The sequence below is a fragment of the Podarcis bocagei genome (assembly GCF_964188305.1).
Source record: "Podarcis bocagei genome assembly, chromosome: 3".
Taxonomy (NCBI): Eukaryota; Metazoa; Chordata; class Lepidosauria; order Squamata; family Lacertidae; genus Podarcis; species Podarcis bocagei.
The window spans coordinates 51,962,265-51,984,520 of NC_138127.1; the positions used below are offsets into that span (position 1 = coordinate 51,962,265).

Below are 22,256 nucleotides of genomic sequence, written 5' to 3' on the forward strand. Positions count from 1 at the left end.
GTCTCGAGAAACAATGGAGTGTGCCTCTGGGGGTGAAGCCAAACTCTGTGTTACAGCATTGAAGTGACCTCCCGGGAACACAGGCCTAGGCAGTGTATAGGGAGGTCCTGGGCAGACCAGAAGCAAAGATTGTCTGCAAGAATATCAAGGGTGACTTTGTCAAAAGCCTTACTTTCAAAAGCCTTGTTTCAGAACAAAGGAGCCAGACTGCCAATGGGGATTATCAAGCTGCAAACCCAGCACAAATGTTGCCTGAAGATTACCAAAGCGATGTCTTTCCTTCTCCCAACGCCTTCCAAGGTTACCAATACATACAAGATTTGTTTTCTATCTTTTAAATTTAGTATATTTTAAAGTTTATCAACTAAGTTTGTTCTTTTAGTGGCTTTGTCTGGGATAATCATCTGGCTGGCTTTCCATTTACTGAAGCATTCACTTCCCTTTGTCCAAGCAAGCTAACAGCACTTGGATATTGAAATCAAAAATTAAAGCTAAATGATTAATTGGCCGCTTGTTCACTGCAGCCAGGTTGACATTGCCCAAACACTGGAGAGACTTATAATGTGTACCATTGGACTACAGGTGTGATATTTAGCCCTCATGGAAATAGTGACTCAAAATGATATTTCTTCATGGTATTTTTTAAAAAAATAATGTTGTCTTTGCACTCACTTATTTTTTATGTTAGCAATAAGGGTCACAGTAAAAACCCACCGTCCTATTATGCTAAAATGCATGGCACTGTATTTTTATTTACACAGAGAGAGAGAACTTTATTGTGGTCCATAAACCCAAAATACACACTACATTTTTTTTTACATTGACACTGTTGTTTTAATTGCATTTTTGTATTATTCCCTTGTATTCATGGATGCATATTTATACTTACCTTCACACTGATTGGAAGCCACTTTTTGTCCTTCCCAAAAGAGGCTCCTGGGAGGCTGGAGGGACATTGCTGGAACAATCTTGGGTTGGGGGAACTGGCTAAAATGTTTTAAAATGTTTTAAACAGTTCTAATTTGGTTCCTTTGTTTTGTTTTTGTCAGGTTGATGTTGGTTAAATGTTTAGTTGGGGTTGATGGTTATAACTGCAAACTATTTGTTGTTGTTGTTGTTGTTGCTATTATTGGTTTCTATTGATTTATTGGTTTATTTGTTGCTTGTACGGGATATTTTGATTTTAAATGTTTGATGCTTTGTTGTGTTTTTATATATGTTGTAAGCCGCCCAGAGTGGCTGGGGAAACCCAGCAAGATGGGTGGGATATAAAATTTAAAAATATTATTTATTATTACTGAAATCTAGATACACTATGTCCACAGCAGTCTTCACAATGCTTTGCCTTTGAACTTCACAAGGACCATTTGACAAGCCACTCCTGAAGAAAAGAGGAGTGAATAAAGTGCCTCTTTGGTTTGATTTGACAAAGCAATTCAGTTTGCCTGAAAAGAAACCTCAGTCTATTAGGAAATAGAGTATCAGCTGATGAGACTGCCTTTTACACATGGTTTGTGGATTGCAATTTGAAGCAAAGCGTTTTCCCATTGTATCCCTATGATTGTCAGCAATTTGAGAATTCACAGAAACCACTCCATCTAAAGCAGTTATGAAAACACGCATCCTGACAACCTTCACAATGGCTATACAGGTAAATAGCAGAGAGCCCTGCAGCTCTCTGGAGAAATTTCTGTATGGACATAAACAATATTATTTGTTCAGATAATTGAGGGACGTTTGAATGAAAGAGCGCTGCTTTTAGTGTCAAACAACTTTCTCCTTTGGAAAAGGGGCTTTACAATCTGGTGTATTTCAAAAGCCCATTTGGCCAAAGGTAAGCGTGGAACAAAAAAGACTGACATTTTTACTCCATGACACTTCTTTGTTTTTATAAAGTGTGCATCTGTATGTGTACATAAAGTACTGTATATTTAGAAAAGTAGGTAGATAGATATCTACAAGTATACTCATGATCTTAACAAAGTACTGAAGTAGAAGTCTGTACTAGAGAGGCTTGTTACTCCTCAAGTTCAAAGTAGTTTGCTTTATGATGCAGATGTTCTCAAAAGTTCATCCATATTTGCAAAGTGAAGCCAAACCCACACAGAGTGTCTCTCAGCAAGTTAACTGAAGTCTGCTGCTCAACAGCCAGTTTATATTTCTGTTTGTGTTTTAAGAAAACATCTTAAAATAACACAAAATTAGTTTTGAGCATTCCACTTATTCTTGGGACACTCAGGGTGACAGAACTGCCAGCCAGCCCCAGGATGAGGCTAGACCCACAATGTGTTTCTCTGAATGTTAAGTATGCTGTGTTCTGTGGGCCTACAAAAGCCAAAAGACACATGCTGTTCCTCTTCAAAGGCAAAGCAGGAAGGATCCCACTGTATTGTTCAAGGGCCCTGGGAACCATCTTCTCTGTTCGAGCAGGAAGACTTTATGAAATAAATGCATCTGGAATGATGATTCCACTTTGTCATTTTTCCAGTCTAAAAGAGTTTCTGGAGCGTACAGAAGAGGATAAGGGGTAAACAGCTTTTAAGATTCCTATACTACAAGGACTGCAAAAGTAACTTGAACAGTAAAACCAAAAGGAATTTGAATAAGGACAAACAGCAAGATCCAAATTTATAGGCATAACTTGTTTCTATTTTATTAGGAAAAGTGGTAAAACTAAGACTGAAGCGTTTTATTTTCTAAAAATAAGACATGCTAGAGTTTCTTAAATATGCAAATACATTAATTTCCTTCCCTATAATTCCACTGATCTGTTTAAAGTATGTGGGTTCATACATAGTGTTCCCCTGCATACAGAAGCTTATTGAAGGATAAGTCCCAGGCATGCAAAGAAATGGTGGTACAGAGCTATTTTTTCTTCCATTGTAGTGAATCGAGAAATCTGTGAGTGGTTGAGCATCAGTGTGTTGTAGTGCATGTGTTGCTCTGGATTGTCCTGATCATCAACTTCTACCATTTGTACGGTAATTTGTTTTTTCCTCTTCTGTCAGTGCACAGGTACCTATAAAAAGAATGCATGGGAAGAGACAATCCAGACATAGTCTGAGCTATCTGTGGAGTTTGGGACAGATAGAGACTCAAAGTTCTACCTTATTTTCAGTTTTTAGCAACCTCAATGAATTGGTGATATTTTAGGAGGTACGTGGATGAAATGAAACAGTATTTGCATATTAAAATAAAAGTAATCAGTGCCACCCTTACTTAATTAGAGTAACATAAGCAAGAATCTTAAAGGAGGATGTTCATTTGTTTTTTAAAAAACCTCAACACATTTAAGCTTTACAGATTTGAAGGTTTTCATTATCTCTTGAGGAATTGAAATGGTCTTTTGTCTCAGATTATCAATATTCCCACTGTGTCATAAATTCACTAACTTTACGCCAAAATATAGCAGATTTGAACAACTATGTTTTAGGAATAGATGGCTACAACAACCATAAAAGGGGCAATTTGGGGATTGGCTGGTTTTTACTCTAATGGGGTAGCAAAAGTATTCACTCTGCCATTTGTTACAATAAAAGTTCTAGCAATCAGGGGCAGGGGAAAAAACAATAATTTTATAGGCCTCATGCTTAATGATGCAGAGCATAAAACGAACCTGTTGGGCTTGACACCGCTCCTTTCATTTGACAGATTCCACTTGGATATGGGCAAAAGAAAACCTAGCAAAATACTCATTCCTAAATGGTATGGGCAGTTGCTTAATTTCCTGTCTGTCATACACAGGAAGAAAATTTATGTATTCTGTCTGGCCTGTCTTTCCCTCTTGGAAATCGCAAGTTGAATGTGAATAAATGTTGCTACCTGGCAGAGGTATGCTTACTCAGTTCTGGTATATGTTGATCAGCTTCCTGCTCTATTTGGCTCAGGACCTTTGACAGCATGGCTATGATCTTGTCTTTGAGATGGGGTACTTCTAGGAATTTCTGTCTTTCTGTACCTGCTGGCTTCATAAATTACCCTGCAATGCCTCATTCCAGCCAGAAGCAGCCTGTCCTGTTTTGCTGCCTGAAGCAAAAGGGGAAGACGCTGCCCTGTGTACACACACCCCTCTTGCTACCCAACATTGAGACTGGTGTACATTGTAGAGCAATGTCTCTTGCTTTTCTTGGCTTATGACAGTTGCACTGTGTTTGGCCCTGCAAATGGCTGGTCTGCCCTCAAGCCTCAGAGATCGCCATAACTAGACTGGCTGCTCTGGCAGATAGCTGCTAACTGATTGGAACCAACACTGAGCTTGCTTCCTCCTGCAATAAGTTTGAGACGTGCTGTGAGAGAACTTGGTTCTTGAGGTTGGCTACCACAGAGACAGTCTCCCAGAATGACCCACCCTGACCGCACCATCCCTGTCACCCCTATGTGACACAGTAAGAGCAATCTGGCACAGAACATCCTGGCTAGATCAAATGTCTTTGAGGCTAGCCGAGTGGGGCTGAAGCAAGATGTGCCTTTGTACTCGTGGATCCCATGTTAGTGACCTGAGCTTAACAGGCAGGAATTATTTGTAGCACATCTTCCTTTCGTCTCTGCCCCTAGCTCCTTGCCCAGTGCCATGGATGCCTGCTGCACTGGGAGAGCTTTCACTCGTCCTAGCCATCAGTCTCACCGGACATTATGACCCTACATTAACATGAAGAGTTATCTCCATCTCCACCACCTAGATGATGGCTGAGTGCCTGGTTGATCAAGGCTATATCGCATGTAGCCCAGCAACTGCTGAGAAATTGCTGGTGGTTGTCAGAGCAGTTGTGTGGAGGGCTCTTTTCTGTGCAGGTATTGGGCATTGATTCCCAGCCCTGCAGGCATTGGAACTGGCCTCAGCTCCTTTGCTCTCTGTCTGAGCCCACCATAAAGGATGCTGCTGCTGTCCCACACATAGGCAAGGAGAGAACAGCTACCTGTGCATATATGTGAGAGACCAGAGGTCTCCCACTTAGGACAAAAACCTGATGGTGGTAGTGCTGCTACTGTGTGCTAATATTCCGAGCTAAATATATACAGCTAAACTCTGGCAGTACTAAAGGCCATATAGTAGCAAAAGACCACAAACTGCTGTCAAAGAACATATTTGGGAAGTAGTGTGATGGAAAATATCTATCCTTTGCCACAAAGAGAAAAATTAGACCAAACATAGTTCTCTGGAGTAGTTCCTCCTGAATTAAGTCACTGTTTTATTCGTTAGATGTCTGAGAGATACCAGCTGGAATAGCAATTTAATCCATGTTATCCAGTTCTGTATTGTATTTTAATTAATGCTATCCAGTAGTCCATTCTAGTGAAACTAGATTGCAGTAGCTAAAATCTATTGACTAGTTAAGGAAAATTGCTTTATGCATAACTATCTTGCACACAAATTCCACTTCCTTTGGTTTTTCCTTTTTAAAAGAAAGAAAGACAAAGAACGAAAGAAAGAGAAAGAATAAGCAATTCACCATCAAGCTTTTTCCATATTTTCTGAGAAGTCACATTGGGAAGAAGTTTGATAGTGAAGGAAAATTGCAGAGTCTGGAGAGAGAGAAAGAGAGAGAGAGAGTGCAGCAGGGGGAGGAGGAGGTGGAGGCAGAAACAGAAGACATAAACCAGGACCCTGCCCTGAGACACACAAAAAAGGTGAAGAGGGCAAGAGATTCTAGGTGGAAAAAATCTTTAAATTTAAAAAGGATTCCCCTCTCTGAGGAGGCTGGTCTGAGTACACAATGAATCAATACTGTACAGTGGTACCTCGGGTTAATAACTTAATTCGTTCTGGAGGTCTGTTCTTAACCTGAAACTGTTCTTAACTGAAGCACCACTTTAGCTAATGGGGCGTCCTGCTGCTGCCGCACTGCCACCACACGATTTCTGTTCTCATCCTGAAGCAAAGTTCTTAACCCGAGGAAATATTTCTGGGTTAGTGGAGTCTGTAACCTGAAGCCTCTGTAACCTGAAGCGTCTGTAACCCGAGGTACCACTGTATGTGTTGTCTCAGAGCAAGGATGGGGAAGCTGTGATCAGATGTGACTGTATTGGTCATGCTGGCTGAGGCTGATGGGAGTTGAAGTCCAACAACACCTGGATGCCTGCAGATTCCCCATTCTGCTCCGCCTTAGAGCATCTATTAATTGATGCTTTAATGTACATGTTGTTACAACACACCACACATTTAAGGCACATGGCTTTCTCCTCAAAGAATCCTGAGAACAGTAGCTTAAGGGTGCTGGGAACTGTAGCGCTGAGGGGTAAACTACAGTTCCTCTCTACAATACCATCTCATTTTGTAATGTTATAATTGGGTCACTATGATGTCATGCCATGATGTCCATGAAGGCTCCCCACGGTGCGTAAACTCTGAGCTTTCATTTTTTTTAAAAAACCAAGGGTGCAGGTACTATCTAAGAAAGCTATTTCTGTGGATTGAGAATTGTGCATATTTTTCCTGGTACTGAATAATGCCCCCTGTTTGTTATGAGAAAGCAACAGCATCTGTGTGTGTGTGTGTGTGTGTGTGTGTGTGTGTGTTTGTGTGTGTGTGTGTGTGTGAGAGAGAGAGAGAGAGAGAGAGAGAGAGAGAGAGAGCGCCAGCAGGACATAACTGACTTCCCATGGTAAGCATAAAGGTGTTGTAGATGGTTGTCTCTAATTTTGTGTTATGCCAGGCTCCCCATGGCAGCCATTTTAAGACTGGTACCTCGCAGCACTCACTCAAAATTTGAAATGTGCTCACTAGTTCAAAAAGGTTGGGATCCCTAGCTATAGATACTGTAGTAAAGTTAGTGTTTGTTTAGAAGCTATTCCTTGGTCAAGCAACGAGAGTGAGGCCTTGTGGGTAGCCAACAAGCCACAAGGACCATGGGAAATAAGTTCTGTCCCTTTAACCCCAGACTAACAGGCACCTAGGGTGTGAAAGGTTTATTATGGGAAAGAAAACCCCTGATTTAATGGAAGGTTTGACACCTGGGTCCGAAGTTATGTGCATTCCCTCAGTGATGTTATCTGGCCTTGATTGCCTGGGAATGTGCATCTGCATAGGCTCCCCGGAAGGGAGGAAATCCCTTTGATTTAGGCCCTGGGTTCTTAACTGGCCCAGCTGCCAGAAGTTAGATTGATTAGCCCGCAAGCTGGTCATTGGAGAATTTAAAAATAATCAGGAGTTATGATTGGTTTTGGGGGTTCCGACGCCACGTGCAAATTGGGGATAAAAGATATTGGGAATGGCTGAGAAAGCGCGCTCTGCAATCCGCAAATCGCCTGGCTGCTGATGTTCCATCTAAGTAGCTGTCCTTACGTCCTTTGTGATGGAGAATTGCGAAAGCCTCTGAATGCGGAACTTTGAAAGGACTCTAACTATTCTCTCTTTGCTTTATTTGTGAGTATGTAAGTTAGTTAGATTTTACAATGTTCTTATTTTTTCTTGCCTGTAACTTACTAAAGAAGTGCCTGCTATTTTAACATGTTTTCTTATGTTCTTTTAAAATAAATTTTAAAGAAAGAAACTGTTTTGGTTTGTGTGCCTTTCCGGGGGAAAAGCTAATTCCTAGCTTTACGCTTGGTTACGCTCTACCGTAGAATTTCTGTCTGCAAGTCTGTGGATACAGCTTGTGGAGGGGGGATAACCAGCAATAACGGGGCACAGCCTTCTCCCTGGGTTGTGGCTCTGGGTTCCCCGGGACAAAGGGAGTGGTGGCAGCCTTACCGGTGTTATTTTGTCCTGTTCTGTAAAAAGTAAACACGCCTGCCAACCCTGCTCAATAAACCTGGTCTGGCCGGAGAGCAAAGACAGGTGAGGGAGGGGCAAGTGGCTGGGGGCGAAAGTTTACCACAGATACAACATGCCTGTATCGTACAAGAGGTTTAAAAACATCCAATCACTTTCTACACTCCATATATAATATGTAAGCCCCACCTGTAACCCCATCACCTTTTTTCCTAAACTAAAAATTCCTAACACTTTAGCATATTATTATACAGGAAGGGAATCCTGCTCTCTGGTCATTTTGCTTGCTCTTTCTGGCATCTTTTCTAGATAGACGATATTCTTTTGGAGATGGGGCCACCAAAGCAGTTTGCTTACAATGTAAGTATGGCCAGATCATAGACCTGTATAATGGCCATACTTATACTCTGGCAATTTTATTATGTTCCTTATAATTGCTAGCATGGAATTTACCTTCTGCATCTTTTTCACACTGAGTTCACCAGTTAACTGAGGCGTCCATGTGATTGCAAGGTATTTTACATGGCTAGTCACTACCATTTCTGATTATGTTGTAAATATTCTAATAAGGAAGAAAGAAGCATGGCACGATGTCCAGGACAAGGTTCAGCAACATCTCACTCATCTAGGCCAATGCAGGGGGAGTTTGTACACATAGGCACACAAACACACCCGGTTAAACAGGAGCACAGGATGTAGTTTAGCCTATCATACCCTCTGTGCATGGTTGGCAATAGCTGCTTGAACAAGAAACTGCCTAAATACCTTTCAAAAGCTTAGTAAGCTCTTAATTTCCAAGCTGTTTTTCCATTATGAGGATTAAGTAGTGATGAAGTCTCTGGCATGTGGCTGCTGAAAATTCTATGTACATCTGGAATTCCAAGTGTCAGTTAACCAAAATCCACTGGAAACCCAAATGAAAGTGACTGAAATTTCTGGTATTATGTCATTACAGCAGGGGACTCATAGGAGTAGTACACATGTATATGTATGTGTATATGTATATACAATTTTTAATTATGAATTTTGGGGGATCTTAGAAGCGTCACTAAAAAAAATATCGGGGGCTACATGTGACCCACAGGCCATGGATCAACTATCTCTAGTTTAGACTCTACAATGCAATATCCAGAATCGGAACTTTTAAGTATTCAAACTGAGTTCCAGGGGGCTTGGTAAGAATTAAACACATTTAAGTATTATGAGTTGCTACAATAATGATGACGATAATAACTGCTTTAGCCTTAAGAGTTGCTAATTTAAAACTGTGCATGCGTATGTGTTTCTAAAATGCTGATATCCTGCCTTGAACCTTTTGGAAGAGGAGGGATATAAAGACTTTCTTTTTTAAAAAAAATACATGATGGGGGGAAATAATTAAGTTGCACTTGTGAATAATACATTGGTTCAAACATATGCTCTGTTGTCTCCTCAGTGTAAGTAGAGCTGTCCTAAGGAAATGGAGCAAAGTGGAAGAGGGGTGCAGAAGGGAAAGGGGAAAGAAAATATTTCAAAAGCAAGGCTCAAAGCCTCTTTCCCAAGTTCCTGATGCTTGTGAGCTGTACCACCCATGAAGCTTATGCCCTGAGAAGAGGCGTGTCCTAGACTGTTTAGCTTGTAGGGTGCTTTCCCCAGGCACAGCACATTCCTTAGCTCAGCTCCCTCTTGCCTGTTTTGACTGAATGCCAGAGCTTTCTGATCTTATCTGCAGTTATCTGCTTTCCTCAAAACACGGCTCAGAACCCTGCCATTATTTTACATGAAAGGGACTGCATTAATCTGATTGGCATCTTAGACAGAGTTTACTATTTATTTCTTTATTTCACACTGAGCTCTGTTCCCCACCCCCTTGGTTTTAGGATGCCCAAAGGAAGTTCAAATCTCTTTAGATTTCCCTTTGACCTAAAAAGAAAAGAAGTTATTCTTAGCAAGTAAACTCTGTCACTCTTGTCAGGGTTGTGAAGTACCCATAAGCAACAGATTAGAAACACTTTAGGGTTATCAAGACAAGATTCCCCTCCGTTCTTTAGAGAACTCCAAACAAGGGGTGGTATTCAACTAAGTTTTACTCAGAGGAGACCCATCGAAATGAATGAGCATGGGTTAGATCTATTAATTCCATTGGGTTTACTCTGAGTATCTGAAAGCCACCCAAGCTATGTAGCCTATGTGGATGAATTCACACATGCAATCTGAGACTGATTTTTTGTGGTACTCCTCAAAATACAGGCAGGCCTGTACCTGGATACAGCGTTGCTTAAAACTGCATTGCTTAAAATTAACACATATAACTCATTCAGATGTGCATAGTGGGCAACAGCATGCAGAAGCCCACAAATGTGTGTGTAAACCCACCTATCTACTCACTTGGTATAACTACTTTAACATTTCACTGTGGAACGTACACTTGACCATAAGCTTGAATGTTTAGAAACACAATTGCAGTTTTGCGAGGGGAATAGGGGTCTCTGCACCATTAACAAAAGACAGTTCCCAGGATTCCTTGGGGGAAAGCCATGGCTGTTTAAAGTCTTCTAATAGTGCTTTGAATGTGTGTTGAAAATGAAATGTGGTGAAGAAGAAAGCTTGCAAAAGTGGTGAATGTGTGGTGAAGAAGAAAGCTTGCAAAAGTGGATTCCTTTATCATGTGCATAATTTGTGCTCATGTAGGCTCTGGGCCACTGTTATGCTGAATGCCCATAGGTCCAATTGGGAGCAGAGATGTGGTCGAAGGGGAAAGGATTAATAACCCTCAGCATAGCTACCTCTCCACACCCCCTCCCCCAGTTTACTTGTCAATTGCACCAGCCATGCCTGGGCCTGTTTCTGGCTATCCCTCCCTGCTGTCTGGCACTGTGCAAGAGCCAAGTGTCCTTCAGAGAGAGGCGTTCTGAGCAGGGTGGCCTATGAGACTGCCTGTGTTTAAATGTCTTGAATGGGTGCGTGGTTGTGTCGACCAGAGAGATAAGGGGCCTGGAGGTGCAAATTTGTCAGCTGCCTCATTTTGCTTCATGACAGAGCCAGCCCTGAGCCCTGCTACTCCATGTTGCTCTCTGCCCTAAATCTTCCCCTTGCCAAAGCAGCTTTTCCCCCCAAAAAGAGCTGTCAGATTTTGGTTACAAGCAAAAGGATGTAGCTTGCAGTTAAATGTTCACATGCTGAAGCACACGACACACAGCTATCATACAGCAACTGCATCCAGAAGCGGATCACAATTCAGAGTCAACAGAAATGGCTCTCCAGTTTTCCATGCCTGGCAGTACTGGCTTGCACGTGCAATGATATTTTTTAATAGGATTTCTATTCTGCCAACATTTCCTTTTCATCCATCTCCTACAAAATCTGATATGGAGACATTACGAGAAAATGGCTCTCCCTCGGTAAGAAAAGTCACTTGCGTGGATTTTCTCTTATGCAGGTTTAATCAGATTGGCTAACACAAACAGTGAGACTGTAATTCTTATCTATAATAATTCAATAATGCACAATTCTTTTTTAAGGGGGGGGGAGAGAAACAGAGCCAAGTATATACTTGAACTTTTGCTTTGTAGCGTACTGGTGACCTTGGTGTAAAATTGAATATTCTGGAACTCCGAATCACAGAGTGGAACACTTTATGTCGTCCTCACTCAGATTCACCTCCTCACTTTCTCTCTCTCTCTCTCTCTCTCTTTGTGGGTAAGAAGCGGATGCCAAGTAGAATTAATGCCACTCAAAGTACAGGGAAGTGGGGGCAGAAAATGTTTGAAGGGAAACAGATGTAAAGCTACTCTCTCCTATAGCCCAGCCATTCCCCCTTAACTTTGAGTGGCATCCTCTCTTTAAAATTAAGGAGATAGAGAGTGAGAACTACACACACTGTATCAGTTTCACAAGGGTCTGGCAAAGAATGCAAAGTTTCTAGACAAAAAAGGCCTGTAAACATTAAGGGGTGAGGAGGTACTATTTACAGGCTCAGCACATTGTCTTGCAACATGTTATTTTGCACGCAGTGCAAGAGCAAGCAGCATGAAAACGGTTTTTATGAATGGATCCCTTTGCATTCGACTCCTGCTGACTGGAGATACAAGCATGTTGCAGAACAGGATATGCAAGTCTTTTCCTAATGTCAACACTCAGGAGTTTTGATTGGCTAAACTGTCAGATTCCAATTCCTCCTTGGTTAAATCCTCACAGTTATTTTTGCTTTGGGGGTTTATCTAAATTCCAAATAACAGACTTTCTGCACTACAGCTACTGGCTATTTTGCTAAAGCTGAATATCTATTTATATTGCAGCGAAGGATTCCAGGGAATATTTCACATTCAAATATGACATGGGGGAGAAAAATTGAATGGTTAACTGCTAACTAGAGAAAGAAGACTTGATGAAAAGGTACATGCATTTTTACTGCTGCTGCCTTACTACTTCCTTGGTCTATAAAGCTCTTCACTTAAGGCAGGAGGTAACCTCCGGCCTGGAAGCCAAATGTGGCCCTCTATGCCTGTCATAGCTGCCAACTCCCTGGGGCCCTGGGTGCCTGAGGACCCACCAAATTCCCCATGAAGGGGCCAGGCACCCACAAATTTCGGTGCCAGGGCCATGCACGTTGCATGGCCCCCACGGCCTTGGGCACCCACAGTCGCAGGGCCAAGCTGGCACCCAACACCTGTCTATCTGGCCCCTGTAACTCTCCCCAGGCCAAACAACTCACTAGAGCTGTTTTTGACTCATATGTTTTTGCCTGGCTGGAACTTGTCCTTGAACTCTGATAATGCCTCTTGCTTGCCAGCATGGAGGATAGAGAGAGTGGAGTGCATGTATAAAAGGTAAAATTTACACGTGTTGCTCTACCCACTTTTGCCTCTAGCCCCACCCACTACTAGCAAAGTGCCCTTGGAGAGTTACCTGGAAAGCAATGTGTCCCTCAGGCTGAAAAAGGGTTTTCCCCAGCTTAAAAATATGCCCTCAGCCAGCAACTATTTCCCTGTTTTATTTACCCCTTGATGTCCTGGTGCTACTCATGGAAGGTGTGCTTCTTCTTTCCAGGCTATTATTTGAGTCAGCTTAATGATTTACTTTTTTTAAGCAAAACTGAATATTCACACAGTGCATTTCCCTCCCCTGGTTTTTAAAAAAGAAAGAAAATAAAAGAAAGTCCTCATACTACAGGACAGGGACCCATACAACAGAATTAATACTGAGAAGGTACTCTTGACACAAGAAATTAAGTTTATACATCTTCATAATACAGTCACACCCCATAGGTTGAATACTTCTTTTGATTTGGGCTGTTTCTTGTAGTACCTCTTTAAGAAACCCTGGGTGTTTCACAGTCTCTACTCATAAATGTCCCCTAGTGGGCTTCCTCTGTTTTCTGCTAGCCAGCACGCAGTAGTTGCCTCTGCTTGTACCCAATGTGGGACCTTGTTAACTTCACAGGGTGAGTCAGCCTGCACACGGTCTGGAAAAGTTTACACTATATTGCTTGGCTTGGTCTGCTACCATTTTCTTTTATATTGTCAGCTGAATAAGAAGTTTCTCTTGGAAACTGGGATCACCGGGCTCCAGCCCTGTTTGCTACAGCTGCTCTGCCATCTCCCTTGTGTCAAAGATAATGAAAATATATCATAAATTCTAATACTGTACTCATTTTGATGGTTCTGTAGTACCGCTTGCATGTACTGTATGCCTTGTAATAGCAGGTACATTGTGACAAATACATTCGTTGTACTTTGCTTGCCATATTTTGTGTCTTTGTATGCTGGCCTGAACCTGTTTTTTCTGTTTGTGTATGTTCCTATACAGTCGGTTCCTTATTTATGTGCTATAAGAGAACCTAGCAAAGAAGGGTCAGTCATTTTGATTACGTCACAGCTGAGGATATATTTTCATTTTATTCTTTTTTTTAGTTTGCGTATATAAGCAAACAAATATTTTGATTTTCTGATGATTTCCTATAAATACAACAGATGTAAACTAGAACACAGATAGAATCTGAATGATGACATTTAAGTTTTCACATCTTAGGCTTTGCATCTGAATGTCTATCAAGGTTCTTTTTCTAACACAGACGGTTCCCAATAGTATTTATTTTTAGTTCCTTTTATACATAGGTAACGCTGGCACTAAGGTCCATTTGCCTCTCTCAGAAAAATGAAATAAAATATACCCAATATAAAAACCCTATCTGTATCTGCCTCTTGGTCAAACACACCTTTCTTCTTACACTAGCAGACCTTTTCACTTGCTCTCAGTCACAAGTGTGTATAGAAAGGCTTTGTGGGATTCTGAACATCATTCTACGTGACAGAAAGTGGTAACCATCAAAATATTATAGCCAAGAGATGGAACAGTTGGCCAATTCAACTACAAAGTACAATCTTATACACAATTAGTGGAGAGTAACTCTCATTAAACCAAATGTCAGATACTGGAACAAAGTCCTTTTCTGTCTCTATATGTTGTATAATGGACTTTGTGTAGGCTTACCTTATGACCGCTCACCCTAAGTACCCAAATATGTCTCAGACATTTGGGATATAATACCCAAGGAGCATCAGCTGGGCTTTTTTAAAAATGACGCAGCAGGCACTAATCACTTGGTATGGAGGGAGATAATTAACCTTGCCTACAAATTGAATGTGTGCTTCTAGCCCACTCACAAGGCAGTTAATAGAAGTTCTGTTTATTTTCTTTGCTAAGCTCAAATACCTTACTGAACATCAAAATCCCTCTAAACTACTCATCAACACTTGTTGATGCTCTGTAATAATTGAAGGATTGTTTTGCATTTGCTACACTTGTGGTTTCATTTAAGAACCAGCAAAGGATTGGAGGGGGGGGTTTACATTTTATTCTATATTTTACTTCCAAGAGCAGAAAGATCTGAAATTTCTAATTCGGTTCATGGCTTATATTGCATGGTGTACATAAATGAACATTGGCAGCCTAAATCTGTAGTTAGAACTATTTGAAAAATTTGTATAGGCTGAAATAGGAACTTCAGAACATTCCGTCAGCATCTGGCATCTTCCTTGGGAGTGTCATGAAGTGTGATTGCCTTAAGGACTTGGCAAGCAATTCCACGGCCCCAGCATACCTTATGGCATGTGTAGGAGCCTGAGAACAAGTTAATTATTCAGCATCTGTATAGTGATCCCTAGCAAAAGTCTTTAAGGCATATTTTCTCCTGCTTTTCTCCATGTGTTGGTCAATCTTTCCACAAGCCTAAATAATCTTATGGTTTAAAACACGAACATTTCTCTCTCTGTGTGTGATATCATATCTAATTTACCTTCCAGGCTTATTTTTTTAATCTCTCCTGACTGAATCTAATTCTGAAATTCCCAGACTCAATCTATTTCTGTATTTTCTCGTGATTTCTGTGACTGCCATGGAATTACCCTCTGTCTAAAAGCGTTGCTTTTGGTTTTCACCTCCCCAATGGAAGATATCCTTGGGAAATTCCATTAGCTCTTGTTTCAGTTTGTACCAAATGTTTGACTTATCATGGAACATCCATCGCCTACCCAATAAATCTGGGCTGCCTCAGAGTATCATAAAGACCTGGATTTACTAACCCTCTTTTGTAATTTGGCAGTGCATCTACATTTTATTGTTGATGCTTTACTCTTCAGGCATTATCCTGCCCATTCAATAATGCTTATTATTTTTGCCAACTTCTTAATTCTCTGTAAGCAACTTTGCCTCTAAATATCATAGTTACATTTCTGAATGACCAGGTTTAGTTTCCAGCATCTCCAATTAAAAAGGTTTTACCTCGTCCATCCTTCCAAGTACTTTTGACTGAGTCATTCTCCCAGAGGCAGTTGGCAGAAGAGTTGCTAGAAAGTGAGAAGGATCAGTTAGTAAGTGCTGAGTCTTTTGCCTGACACTCAGAGATCCACTGCCAATCAGACATTTTGCTGGCCTAAGAAAGAGGTGACATGATGCCCAACCCCATTCCACGTACAGAAGACAACTAGATTGAAAGTGTAACCACATAATGGGGAACAGACAAGTTTAGGAGGCACAGAGTACACCACATGATGGCACTCACAGTTCTACCATCCAACACTTCCCCATTGTCCCCCTTTAGCATTTGCTACCTGAAGCTGCTGTCTCTGTCTGCCTAAGGTGCATACACACCATGCATTTAAAGAACATCCCCGCTACCATGCCCCAAAGACACTGGACACTGTACTGTAATATGGTAAGTGTTCTGGGAACTATAGCTCTGTGAGGGGTAAACTACAGCTAGTTACTATACGAATCTGCTTGTTTCCCTCCCCTTCCCTCTCCCCTCAATCCCTTTTGTGTTGCGACTTTTAGAAAGCAGCCTCCAGGCTGGGACTGTCTTGCTTTTAAAAAGATCTTATGTAACCTGCTCTGGGAGTCTTTTTGGCTGCAGTGGAGTAAAAAGAATAAGAATTAAACATGTTAAAATGTGAACAAACTCACCCTGTGCACAAAGCAACCTTGATAATGTATGCCAAGTAGAGCTAAGTGAGAGAGTAATTAATGCAAAATACCATATTTTTCCGTTTATAAGCCCCCCATTTGTATAAGATGCCTCCTATTTTGAGGGACTCCAAATTAAAAAAACATCCCTCAGCACTACCCGTGTATACAACAAGCCCCAGTTTTAAACCTAATTTTTTGGTAAAAAAACAACCCTAGTCTTATAGATGGAAAAATGCGGTATATTGTCTGCCCGCAAGGTCAACGTTATTAGGATTTTAATAATATAAAGAGAAAAACTTACACTTTTACATGTAATGATTTGTAGTTAAGATATATGTGGCCAAGGAGCTTTGCAGAATTTCAAAAGACCTAGTTTGGCCTGTTGACATTTCAGTACCGATAGCACAGCTGAGTACAGAACAGGGAGGTCCCTGTACAAATGGACTCTCTAGTGAAATGTTTATGAGTGACCTGCATAACATTGTGTGGTTAAATCCAGACATTGCATGCTGTGTGAGTTAAGGTTTGAAAAGGTGATCTTATCAGTGAGATAATTCTAATGTGACACAGATTATTTTGGATTTCCTCTAAAGCGTACATGTGCATTTCATTACCTGAAGATTTTCAACATTACAATTACCAGATTTCAACAGCAAAAATAATTTGTGATATTTTGGGTTCTGCTATTGTGTTACACATTTTTCTATACTATGTGGAAAGCAAAAACTGTTACTTAAATAGCTTGGGGTATCTAGATGAAAGACCCGGCAAGCTAGCTAGCCATGACTGAAAATGCATTTTTTAAAAACGCATTGAACCATTGTACAGAGGGAGTCCTACCTGTGTACATCCATACTCATCCCTTCAGACTAAAACGGAAAACACTGACAGTCTGGGATGGCGCAAATATTTTTCCCCCTTTTGCGCTAAAAATAATACACAATAACTTATGTTACATAAAATGTCTGTTTGAGAGTACCAGTGAAGGCCTTCACGGACACTGGTTTGGTGACCCCCACTTTTATGGAGCTCCATCCACTGAGTTGAAATAAGGAGCAGAAGAAATGAAGAGTGGAAACAAACTAAAATGCTGGAATTCAACAATGGCAATTCATTTTCTGTAGTCAAGTTTCAGAGGTATGCTCTCAGTTAACAGCATATACTAATAACCTGGGGCCTCCTCAACAGTATACTATACATACATACTTATAAATGCACTACTGGACAAGATAATGCCATACTTGTGAAGGAGAAGAAGTTAATGTTGTACATAAAGCTGCAAGTTGAATGGAAGAATACCATGTGGTGGGTGAAAGATTTAGCTTTTCTGCTAAATTCTTCAAAGCAGTTAATGGACATAGGTTGTTGGTTGATTAGCAATATACTGTATACCCAATGTCAGTGTTTCCTGGGATAGCTCAGTTGGTAGAGCAGGGGTTGGCAAACTAAGGCCCCCGGGCCAGATCAGGCCCACCTGGCTCATAAATCCGGTCTGCGCCGCGAAGCCAGAACCCACCGCGAAGCCGAGACTCCCAGCAAAGGCGACGGGAGGAAGAGGCCGAGTGGCGGAGGCTCTGCCAATCAAATGCCGTGCCTGGTTTACCTCAGCGCAGCACGGGAACGTCTCTGCCAATCAAATGCCGTGCCTGGTTTACCTCAGCGGCATTTGATTGACAGAGCCGCCACTGCTTGGCCTCTTCCTCCCGCTGCTGCCGCCCTGGTGCTCCTGTGGGCTAGAGAGTGGAGCAGACGAGCTCACTCTTCTTACCTGCTTCACAAGAAGAAGAAGCAGCGGTGGTGGTGGTGGCAGCCCCTGGGAAGGTAAGCGCAGCGCCTTCTTTCTCTAGGTGGGGAGGAAGCCTGTTTCGCACCACCACCGCCAACCCTTCGGCAAATAAGGCAGGCAGCAAACCGAGAAGGCGTATGTGTGATGTGTGTGTGTGTGTCTGAGGGACAGTGGACCGACCCACTGCGGGAAAGGTTTGCTGACCCCTGCAGTAGAGCATGAGACTCTTAATCTCAGGGTCATGTGTTCAAGCCCCATGTTGGGCAAAAGATTCCTGCATTGCAGGGGGTTGCACTAAATGACCCTTGCCGCCCTTTCCAACTGTACAACTCTATGATTCCATTATAATGCCATAAATTATGTCTCCCAGAATGCTATTGAACAACATCAAGCTCAGTTTGCATCCACATCTTGGATATGGAAGCAGAGGCAATCAAACTAAGCTGCTGTTTCTTACCAAGATGAGATATTATTGACATGGGAAATCCTGTTACAATCAAGGAAATAAATGCAAGGTAAATTTGGAGTATTATCCTAGAAACTGTTGCTTAATTTTTGTATGATTTATAGCTCCATTCAACCTCTGTGGAAGCACCATTGATTCAAGTTTCTAGATTATTCTCCCACCCATTGCATTTTTTAAAAAACAGGTAATTGACAAGCTATTAGAATTATGGAGGGTTCTGTTGCTTTATGGCATAAAGGGATTATACAAACAGATCATTAAACGCCAGGTCTGCAGATTGGAAACATTCTATAACATTTTGCAAGACTTTATGTTTCTGAGCAATTGCTTTCTAATTCACTTTTCAGATTTAACATGCAGCTTTAGAGAATCAGCTTTGCAGTATCACACTGTGCACATTTAGGGCTGTGGAAAGGTTTGTCTTCTGTCTGCATCTTGTGTTTGCTTGGCTGCACTGTAGTGTATGAATTGTTTATATTAATGTAAGATAATAACGCTGCTTTGTTATTTTTTAATCACTTTTTAACTAAATTGTTATACAGAATGTTTTTTTCTGATATTGACTACAGTATTTTTCCTTACGATGTTAGCTGCTATGGGTCTTCTTTTAATGTATGGTAATTTGCAGTGTTTACTCTCGGGTTACAATGCAAAGAAAAACAAAAAGATAAAGTAATCTGTACATACAACAAAATATAAACACACATCCCTCCTATGAAAAGTGGTGCCATAAAAATGTGGATCCAATTAAAAGTGACATTATAAAGTATTTGTATTTATATCTACCTATCCAGTGGTTCTCAACCTTGGGTCCCCAGATGTTTTTGGCCTACAACTCCCATGATCCCTAGCTCACAGGACCAGTGGTCAGGGATGGTGGGAGTTGTAGGCCAAAAACATCTGGGGACCCAAGGTTGAGAAAGGCTGAATGTGGTTTAAGCTGACACCAATGAGGGAATTTCCCTTCAAAACAATACTAGCTTCAGAAGAGATGTTTTCCTCAGGATTGCAGTAGAGGACAGGGAGGACTTTTTCCTTTCCACACCTACTCTGATCCTATTAATTATCAACCCACCCCAGCTGATGCTATTTGCATTTTTTAAAAACCTGCAACATTAGATTCAGAATTGCATTCAGTGTAATATATAGTTTAAACCACGGGTGTCAAACACAAGGCCCGCGGGCCGAATCCGGCCCGCCAGACCTTGTCATGTGGCCCGTGTAGCTGCCGCCGGCCGCCAGCCTTCACCTTTTATTCTCACGCGGCTGAAGGGGAAAGAAGGCGGCGGCTGAGGCGCTAGCGGGGATTGAGGGAGACTCTCGTCGACGTCGTCCTCCTCAGCTATGGCGGAGAGAGGGGCGCTCGGTGGCCAGCGGGGCTCGCTCACGCCTTTGCTGCACCAGCCGGCATCCAGCGCCTCAGCTTCTTCGGCGTCCCGGCTGCACAGAGCCTTTCAGGGCAGCCTCCGCCACCGCTGGCGGTGCTACAGCAGCAGCAGCAGCTGGCGCCTCCTCCTGCTCCTCCGGCGGCGGCGGCGCCTTCGTTATCTCAGCCGGCCGCTCTCAGCCCCGGAGGAGGCTCTCTGGCCCCGGGGGAGGCGGCTCGGGGGGTCCTGGGTCAGGCGACGGCAGGGGGGTGCCCGGTCCAGATGAACCTTTACGCCACCTGGGAGGTGGACCGGAGCTCGCCCAGCTGCGTGCCCAGGTGAGGAAGTGGGGGTGGGGAGGGAGGAGAGAGAGAGACTCTTTCCTTCCTTTTACATTCTTTGGTACCGCCACCGTACAGATTTTATGAATTCGGTGGCATAGAAATGTGCATTTAATCAACCGATTCCCTGAGGGGTAAGTAGTAGCTGTGTCGCAGCAGCAGCAACACACACACCAGAGGAGGAAGAGGAGTCGTCTTTGTGGGCAAGCTGGAGGCTTAGTACGTTTATCTGCTTTGGTTGGGCTGCAAGGTTTCTTTCCCTCCAATCCCATATCTTGTTCTCCACGCCCCCCCCCCCCTGCGTCTCACCCCGTTATCTCCCTCCGTTTACCTTCGCAGGTGTGGAAGTCAAGCCCAACCCCACCCACTCCCTAACACCTACTTGCTCTATCGCCTGCCAAAAAGGGAAAAGAAAAGAAAAGAAACACACAGAGAGAAAAGGCGCCTCCCTATTTTAAGTATTTACGTCCCTCCTCCTTGGGGAATAAAGGATGAAACCTAACCCTTAGACGTCATTTATCTGTTCCCCATATTTACAAAGTGTGTGTGTGGAAGGGAATGATAGCAAATTGCTTCTTTTAATCACACACACTTGAATGTTAAAGAGTGGTTTGCCTTTATGTGGGGCTGTGGGCTGATGTTTAAGTAGGAGTGGGAAATCGAGGGAGGTTGTACATTGTGAAAGGACGCTTGTTCCTCTCAATGGGGGGCAGCTGCACCTAAAAGTTTTCTTACATGAGTGTATGTTGGGGTCCTCGACCTTTGCGGAGAACTAATACCCCCTTCCTTCTATGCCTGCATGCCTTCAAAGAGAATGAGTTATATTTTAGCTACCATCTTACTCCTTGTGTATAAAGGGGGTGTCATCCGGCCCTTTGAGGGTGATCAAACTGCTGATGCGGCCCCCGATGAATTTTAGTTTGACACCCCTGGTTTAAACTATTCTGGATGCCTCCAGTGTTGTAGAAGCCGCTGCATTTTTAGGCGACCTGTTTCAATGTTCAGCATTACTTATATAGTAAAAAGTTTCTTCCTAACATCAAGACAAACTCATTTGAGTTGCCATTTGAACTTTTATCTCTTCTCTTGACTATGCTATGTAAGGAGAAGAAGAGATTCTTATCCTCCCCATGGCAACCCTTCATGATTTGTGAGTCTCCTTAGGCTTGTTTGGAGTACTTTTTAATGGGATTTGTAGATAATGAACAGGAGAGTTGTGTTACTATTCCTGCAGGATTTTTTAAAATAGTACCGTAATTGCTTATGCTTGCTTGGAAAAGTGCGATAAATCACAAGGCCCATATTAAAAAGACCACATTTTAAAATAAAACATGAAGCATATAGGACTCAAATATAAAAAATTGCGCACAATTTTATATGTGCATATAATGTGTGTGAATACTTTTCATCTTACAACAGTTTTTCATAAGAAGAGAAGCAGCTAATATGTGAATAAAGATATGCATATCCCCCCTCTGGCTATTAGCCTGAGAGGTTCTTATTCTGTCTAGATTTCTTGGACCTTTTTCCTCTCAGAAGCAACATAGGGATGTGTGGACCCCATTTCTTAGGTTGCTTCCAGCTGAACGCTTTAACAAAAAGGACCACATTGCATCAAAGCAAGTGCTATCCTACACTTTCCAGTGTGTTTTCTGGTCACTTTCCTCATCGCAAGAAGTCTGATCTTTGGGGGAAATAGGTTTGCTTTGCAAGAGTTCCAATTCAACTTTGATTGTGCAGCCTGAATTTGCCAGGATGTGACTGAATCTCATGCAAAAATAGTGAAGGCCTGGAAGCTGTATTAAGAGTGCAATGAGGTGAGCTATGGGACATCTGAGATCAGGATCTTATTATTATTTTTAAAAGTTAAAAGCAGCCACTGGTATGTATGTGTGTATGGGGGTAAGGGTCAGTTTGGGGCTGCACTGTTTTCCCAATATAAATTGCCCTCTCCCAAATCAGCTACAGTGGTACCTTCAGGTTACATACGCTTCAGGTTACAGACTCTGCTAACCCAGAAATATTACCTCGGGTTAAGAACTTTGCTTCAGGATGAGAACAGAAATTGTGCTCCAGCGGCACGGCGGCAGTGGGAGGCTCCATTAGCTAAAGTGGTGCTTCAGGTTAAGAAAAGTTTGAG

At 42.2% G+C, this 22,256-nt stretch overlaps 1 protein-coding gene across 13 annotated transcripts in view; it reads right to left on the reverse strand.

The window, feature by feature from the left end:
- LOC308582823 (uncharacterized protein) overlaps window positions 1-22,256 on the reverse strand; it is a 156,182-nt gene that overhangs the window by 118,068 nt on the left and 15,858 nt on the right. For 10 of the 13 annotated variants that reach the window (XR_014005859.1, XR_014005860.1, XR_014005862.1 and 7 more), the window contains exon 3: window positions 15,473-15,537. The exons of 1 other annotated variant lie outside the window; for it this stretch is intronic. Coding sequence is in view for 4 of the 12 variants with exons in the window: in XM_081186323.1 (XP_081042449.1) it covers window positions 15,473-15,537 (65 nt within the window). In the remaining 8 variants the exon portion in view is untranslated. Of the gene's footprint in view, window positions 1-2,656; window positions 3,020-8,753; window positions 9,614-15,472; window positions 15,538-22,256 lie in introns of those variants that run through there. 2 more of the 13 variants (XR_014005867.1, XM_081186326.1) reach the window with 2 other exon arrangements.